Source organism: Callospermophilus lateralis, chromosome 3 (genome assembly GCF_048772815.1).
Source record: "Callospermophilus lateralis isolate mCalLat2 chromosome 3, mCalLat2.hap1, whole genome shotgun sequence".
NCBI lineage: Eukaryota > Metazoa > Chordata > Mammalia > Rodentia > Sciuridae > Callospermophilus > Callospermophilus lateralis.
The window spans coordinates 120,225,643-120,233,367 of NC_135307.1; the positions used below are offsets into that span (position 1 = coordinate 120,225,643).

Below are 7,725 nucleotides of genomic sequence, written 5' to 3' on the forward strand. Positions count from 1 at the left end.
TCTCCCAGGTTACTGCTCCCATGATTTGGTGACCTTGCTGCCCTCTATCTTCAGATCTAGGAGTGATAAGGGCTCATTCTGTTGCTAGTTTGTGGGTGCCTCACCTTCCTTTGTTGGTTCTTTTTCATTCTGACCTTGTTAATGCCCATATAAACAGTCCCTCCCTTATGAGTTCTCCTCAATTAAGCCTTTTGAACGTGCCCTTTTCTGCCTGGAATCACCAGTAGCAACTAATTCACTTAAAAACAACATGATGAGGTCCATTTGTAGCTGGATCTATGGCCTGGACCCCACCTCTGCAGGAGCCCAGTTTGTGACTGCTGATGCTCGCTCAGAGCTCAACACCTAGGCAGCAGGCTCAAGCTGAGAACACCATACAGATGGATGCAGTGCTGGGGGCACCAGTACACAGTAATTTGAAACCCAAGGAGCAGTCCCAAAAAGGAAAAACATTCAAGATGCGTCCAACCAGTTTAATGACTGATGCAACCATGCATTGCCAAACTACAGAGCACCAGGGGTACAAGAGGCACAGAGACCTTGAGGGGAACACTACAACATTGTCACAGGGAAAATGGGATCACCTAACGTTGATAGGGGGGAGGATGGCCCACTGGCAACTCAGACCTATGACATTCCTTGGGGAAACCTGCATCCTGTCCCAAAAGTGGGAACAAGTTGGCCGCCTTCACTCCCGGACATAAATTCTTGTGCAGACCACATCATCGGCACCAAATGTCTGCAGAGAAGAAGAAAAGGAAAACCAATCAGTACAGATGCCTGTGCAAAAAATGTTTAAAGCATATTGCTAATAAGGCCAGTTACTGCCCTGTTAAAAACTGTTTGTAACAGGCATTCAATTTCCTGTTGTGCTGATGCTAAGTAAGCACTAAGGGTTTGGGGTTCCTCCCCAAGCTCCTTAATGGCAGAGGCAACTGGGGTATTGACATAAGAAATGCAAGTTTCTCAGCTTTAGTTTTGAAGTTATATCAAAAGGGGAAGAACTTCATACTGGACATTTCTGAAGGGGTTCCATCTTCTTTCAAACCACTGCAAGAGAGCAAGGGGCTTGGACAGCTGGGGTCACAGGATCCAATACCAACAAGTGAGATGAGACTGCTTTGGAGACAGAATAAAATTGATTTCCAGGAAGCAGCTATGAAGCCTGGGAGACAGACTCTGATGTGTAACTACAACAGGCCTCTGTATCCACAAGCTCTACATCCTCAGATTCAACCAACCACAGATTGAAAATATTCAGAAAAACAATGCATCTGTATGAACACATACACACTTTTTCCCTCATCATTATTTCCTAAACAAAAAAGTATAACAGCTTCTTATTTAGCATCTATATTGCATTAGGTATTATTAGTCATTTAGAGATGATTTAAAGTATACAGGATGATTTGCGTAGGGCATATGCAAAATACTACCCCATTCTACAGAAGGGACTTGAGCATCCATAGATTTTCCAAAGGGAGTGACTTGAGCATCCATAGATTTTCCAAAGGGAGTCCAAGAACCAATCCCCCAATGATGCTGAAGGAGAATTATAACACTCAAATCACCTGCAAGCTAGAAAATTGGTCTCAGCTGCAAAAACGCAGCACTGGCACCCCGACCTAGCTCTCCAACTCACAGCTGGGTAAACCTAAGCCATTTTCTTCCTCTCTAGGCTTGTGCGGGTGGACAATAGGGAGGGGAGGACTTGAACAAGATTATCCCAAAGGCTCTTTCCATCTAAAATTCTATGGCTCTTTGTTAGTTTGTTTGCTGATGGGAAGACACGAATCATTCTGCAGACAGAGAACATTTTTCTTCTGGCTCCTGAAATGATATTGCCCATAAGTAAGTTGTCTCAACTTTTCCAAAAACTAGCAATTACTCACATGCCTGTTCTCCTGGGCCTCTTACAGGCAGTCAGAACAGAGAAAGCAATGTGTATGTTCAAAAACCAAAACCTTCCCAAGTCATTAGGCCTGATGTGTGGGTATGTTTGTTTGCAGATGTAAAATTATCTGCTGGAAGGTCCTTATCTATCAGATTCTCACACTGGCCTGAGATTCAAAAGTTAAAATCACTGGACTAAGATTTTAGTTTAAAAAGGCTTTTAGAGTTAAACAAATTTTTAAATCCACATAACAATTGTACAATTATGGGGTGTGTATTGCAGATTGGTCATGAAATGCTCTCAGAGAGCATTTGCTAGGGCATTATCCCAATACATGTGCTTCATAACAATACTTCTAATACTTAGCAGGAAGCAAATGACCAAATGATCCCACTAGGGATCCTCTGACTTCACTTACCCACTCTGGACACCTATCCTCTTTCCCTAGTAGTGAGAAACGGGGATGATTCTGTGTCCTGTGGGTATGTGGAGGTGGAGTTCCCATCATAAATCCACTTCTCAGATATTTGGATCCTGCAGACCATGTTGGTTTTCCAGAACTCTTTGAGCTCTGTGGCCATGGAGTATCAAATAGAATGCCAAAATTTAGGAATCTGACTCTTCACCCATGTAGTAAATATTCTGGTTCTCTGACAGCTCACTGAGGCTAACAAATGGCTTCAGGACACTAGAAGAAATCCCATTTCCAGCCCCATTTGAACTGGCCTACTCAGCCTGCAAACTATGCTTAGAGGTTGCTGAAAAAAAATTCTCCATAAAATATTCCAGAGCAGTTTGAAGGAGTATACTCAGTTTTCAAAGAAACACAACTTACAGCTCAGGGGCAATTTATGGTTGGCACTGGGGGAGCTTATTTCAACTTAACCAGAATAATTTGCCTCTTGTTATATGGAGATTGCATCTCCTGATGTTTTGGATTTATTCATGATAATAACTCTTGAAACAAAAGCCCACATTTCAGATTCCAAATGTCAAGAATTAATGCTCCCTTTGAGGCTTATATAGGTTTGCTGAGCCAGGAAAGGATGCTGGGGTGGAACTATAGTGTGGGGGGAATGTGGTATTCAGAGGTGGTACAGTCCTTCTAGCAGAATTTGGTCTATGACTCTGGCTGCTCAGGTTCTGCAAAGGTTAATAAAATCACACCTTCTCAGAGCAAATTGATCTTACTTAACCCTTGGCTACACTTCCGAACCCTTAAAATCATTTGCTCTTTGCTGTCTCTGGTCCCAGTAAACCATATGTGCCTTTTCTCCGGGGTTTCCAAGTCTCAGCCTGAAATTGCTCCCCAACCCCATCAAGTATTCCTTCCCTGGAAACATTAACCAGGTTGCAAATTAAGGCAGTCCTTTCTCTATGAAAGGAGAAAAGCATGCTAAATCATCCCAGCAAGACAAGAGGGGAGAGAGAGGAAGAGATATCAAAGCAGCCTCAGTTAAAGCAATAGAGACAGTTCAATTTAGGGTCTTCTTGCAGAACAAACATGTAATTTCAGGGCTGAGAGGGACCTCAGGGACCAGAAATCAACTCAACCCCTAATTTTACAGCAGGGGTACTGAGCTTGGGAAGGGAAGGGCAATGCCTAGATCACAGAGAGAGTCTGTTCTGTTCCCAGGACACTTTGCCATCTCCTATTCCCAGTATTTTGGGGTAACATTCACTAAGATGGGGCAGGTGGAATCTTAGAGGTGAGATGTTCATAAATGTCTGATGGAGAACAAAGAATATAAATTTCTTGTTACTCAAAATGGCTTTTCCTTTTTCTAGTCTTGGGGGTTGGGTGATTGCAAGAAGTTTGATCAGTCCTGAAACACAAAATGCTTCCTTGGGGAGTAGCATGGGGGTGGTTTGCCTCCCAGCCTTCCTTTGTTCCTCTACCTTAAAAGGGAAGAAGGGTGGGTGATTAAACTATAAGGATTTATAATTTGGCCTCACCAGGTAATTTTGTTTGTCTGAGGGTGTTTGTATGTTTCTGCCTGCATACTTTTAAGGTAAGAGTTCACCTTCTCCAGTTCTAAAGGCCCTGTCCATCCACATTGTTACATTCAGACATTTCCCAAATTAGCATTACTGCTCTGTCTCCCAAAGGCATAAGGAGTTTGTAAGTCTGGAGGTAAAAAAGTTCTCTATGGCTCTGAGTGCTGATGTGATATAAATTTCTAATACCTTTCCCAGCCAGCAAATGCATGAGAATGGGGCGGGGGGAATCCCTTCTGTATTAGGATCCTGGGGGACCTCACAAAGCCCAAGTATTCTGAGCCAGGGTGGAGGGGAAGTTGGCTTAAAAGAAGTCTTCCTCCCACTACCTCAGGGACGTAGCAGTTTGGATAGTGGCAGGCACCCCAGCCTGTTTCTAGCCTCTATTTTGCCACTCCTCTCTCCTGCCAAATATTTAACGATGACTTCCTTTGACCTATGCTGTCATCTTGGGCTTTCTGCTCCAATTTTAACCCAGGGGTCTGGGGATACAGCTCAGTGCTATGTAGAGATGCTTGCCTAACAGTGAGGTCCTCCACCCCAGCACTGCAAAATTAGAAAAAGAAAAATGAAAAAACATACATTTTAATCCAAGGCAAACGTCTTTCTTTGAATGAGAATATGAGAACAACATTTTTGTGCGGTCCACCTCAGGATCATCTGGGGAACTTTGGGATCATTTCAAGGTCAAAGGGCCCTCACCAGGATGAGCTCGTCGTTGGCCAGCTCGCGAGTCCAGTAGGTTTTGGGGCCATCCCCCTCAAGCAGAGTTTGCGTGCAGTGGATTTTGTTTTCGTTCTCCCAAGTGGCTAAACTCTGCAGGCAGGAAAACCATTAGTGACATTAATTACAGTCTCGGCAGCGGGAGCAGAGACAACAATGAGCACCGGAGAATAATTGCTGCACAGAGAAGCAACACATGGTCCTTGTCACAAGCACATAGAATCTTCTCTGCTGAGCTACATAAAGTCCAAATTCAGAGTGCTGGTCATGGATTTTATGGGGTATAAAATACACCTTGTATTACACACACATACACACAGACTCACTCAAGCAGCAAAGCCTTAGACATGCCATACATCTCTAGGAATAAAATTCAGAGCACGCAATGATTCTTTTATGTCAAAATAGACTACCTCTTCAAGCAATTTGAATTTTAAAGGCAAGAACCTTCACGTTAGAACCACAAAATTTTACAACGGTTAAGACACCATGTTTATAAGTACATCCATAGCCAGCAGATCAGGAGAAGGATTTCCTGTAGAGGTTTTGGGATAACACTTTCCTTTTGTTTGCACTTCTCATCAGATATAGCACACAGCCTCTTGTTATAAACCTGGATGTCTCTGACACTGAGGATAAAAATGCTTCCATTTTGCAATTTATAACCTTCTAGGAAAATTTTTTTAAATCAAACTGACCCAAAGATTCTTCATGCTTTTGGAGGGGAGGCAAAAGGGGGGATTCTTTGCAGTTTTCCCCAGTGTCTGCACAAAGTATGGTACAGCTGGGCTGGGGAAATACTGAATGTGCACATAATTGCTTTTTGACTAACACATGGGACACCTTCATCAGGCAAGGTAGGGGCTGGGGGATAAATAAAGCCCTTCTCTCACAGTTGTTTTGTGAACCTTTGATTTTTTTTTTTTTTAAATCAGAATTACTCTCCCTGGCACTAGCTACCCTTGGTTGTCCCCAAATTAAGCCCTGTCTATTATCAAGCCTTCTTCCTCAAGACTAACAATCCTGTCCTGATCTTTGGTTTTTACAAACAACGTGGTGATTTGGACCTCATATCCCACCTGTTCCAAGCCTGAGCATCACTTTCAGACTATGTCCCCAATTTTGAGGGCCAAAGATTGCCTTGTGCATCCTACTGGGGATGGGGGTGGGTGTGGGGCGTTGGGTTTTTCAGTCCTTCTTCCAAGCCTGGTCCAGACTCCCTGGGCACCAGCTCCAGGAAGGCAAAGGAAACAATTCCCCACTGTTTGTAATGTTTTTACTTATTTTCATTTTTCAAAAACGTTGAAGAAAACCAGGGAGACAGATATTCTGTCACTCATTTAAAATATAAGAGGCAGCAGCAGTGATTATTTTTCCATCTGCTTAACCGAATGCAGTTTTTTACCCATGCAAAAAAGAAATGTACAATTGTTCATCCCTGGGTCGGTGTTTATAGAAATAAAAACCCTCTTGCCCTTGAGGACTTAGAGAGGGCACTTAATCTACCCCCCCCAGCCAGAACCTGCGTTGCTTTTGGAAAGATTCTGCCTTTTCCCGGTTGAGGGCGGGGAGGGATACCGGGCTATTGGGACTGCTGAAACTGGATCCAGAGCTTTCCCAGACGGCCCAGGGACCCAAGGGGCGGGACAGGAGAGCTGCTGTTCCACCTGCGACAGGAAACGTGGCAGCAGCACTGCCCTGGAGCCAGGCAGCCCCTGCAACCTCTTCCTCCGGCGCGGCCTGCTCTTGCGCGGAGGGTGCCCCAAACCGCTGCAAAAGTCACAGCTGGGAACGCTGAGCAGTCCAGAGCCCGCGCTTTAAGCGTGCCCGTTAGCACCTCAGGGTGGTACAAGGATGGGTTCGGAGAGGGGGTAGGACATTTTCTTTCGAGCCCAGGGCAACCAGGTTTCACAAACCCTCCCTTCAAACAGCACGAAAGCGCGCCACAGGCTGCTAAGAGAGGCATATTTCTACGGTGGCAGGAGTCCATGGGCCGCCAGCGGGAACCTGGGAACACTTGCGCGGGCTATGAAACCTCACCCTGCACTTGCGTCCGTCCACAGTTTCCTCCTCGAAGCCTTCTCCGACCTTGAAGTTGATCTCAGTGGTGCGCACCGTGGTGGAAGTCTTGATGTAGAACTGATCCCCATCCTGGCGGATCTCCACGTGCGGCTTGGACGCGGCAGCCACGGCCACCTTCCTCAGCATGGCGTTCACACCTGCTCAGGAAAGGGCGCGTGCACCACGGTCTCGGGTCATAGGATCTCACCATTCACCCCTCGTCCACGGACCTGTTGGGTACTTCCCGAAATCTCTAACTTTACCAGCCTTAAAATCTACCTGTCCTCGCCCTAGATTTCGAAATGAGAAACAGGCTAAGAAAGGTAAGTGGTTTTCCCCAAGTCACCCAGTGAATTCGCGGCAAAGCCTAGTCTCTAATTGAGTTCCCAAATTTCAAGCCCCTAACTTTCCAGTAATCGCTCCTCGCCATGATCTAGCACGAAATAAAGGCGGAACCGTCGGGTTAGAAGCCAAACATCCAGCAAACGTTTTCCTGAACCGGTAGGTCCCTGGCACTACTTGCCCCTGGGAGGAGAGATGCCCATGGAGATGGAAGCGATTTATCGCTCGCTCCCTGGATTCTCTACTGCCTGAGGTCCCCCAATGTGCACCCTCACTGGGGCCGGGACGCCGCACTTCGAAGCCGCTTTTTCCTGTCGGGGAGCGCCCTTCTCCCCCGCTTACCCAGTGCCTTGAGGAGCTCGTCGAAATTCTCGCTGCTACGCATTTTCCAGGTGCCGGCGAAGTTGGGCATGGTGGCGGTGGCGGTGGCGGTGGCGGCGGCGCTAAGGTAGCGGCAAGCACGGACAGCGGCGGCGCAGCGGGCACACTCGGAGCTGCAAGGCGGAGACTGGCGCTCTGCGCCCAGCAGCGCGCGCCTTGAGTCACCGCGAAGGTGCCCCCCCTCCCGCTTGGGCCCCGCCCCTACCCCCGGCGGCCCCCACTCAGTGTGATCCCAACTCCCGCCCAACCCTGCCCCCACTCCGCCTTGGCGTCGCAGCCTCGGGTGGTGCCGGCCTGAAACGGGTTCTCCAACTTGGGGGGCACCT

The 7,725-nt window shown here is 46.8% G+C and overlaps 1 protein-coding gene across 2 annotated transcripts; it reads right to left on the reverse strand.

Annotated features, from left to right (window-relative positions):
- Nucleotides 1–688: 688 nt before the first annotated feature.
- On the reverse strand, nucleotides 689–7,430 carry Crabp1 (cellular retinoic acid binding protein 1). 2 transcript variants are annotated; one of them, XM_076848715.1, is made up of 4 exons: nucleotides 7,361–7,430; nucleotides 6,656–6,834; nucleotides 4,595–4,708; nucleotides 689–739 (listed from the first exon to the last, which is right to left on the reverse strand). In XM_076848715.1, the coding sequence occupies exons 1-4, from the start codon at nucleotides 7,428–7,430 to the stop codon at nucleotides 689–691; spliced, it is 414 nt and encodes a 137-aa protein (XP_076704830.1). The 2 variants fall into 2 exon arrangements, with proteins under 2 accessions (XP_076704830.1, XP_076704831.1); XM_076848716.1 differs by lacking the exon at nucleotides 4,595–4,708.
- Between the last annotated feature and the right edge of the window lie 295 nt (nucleotides 7,431–7,725).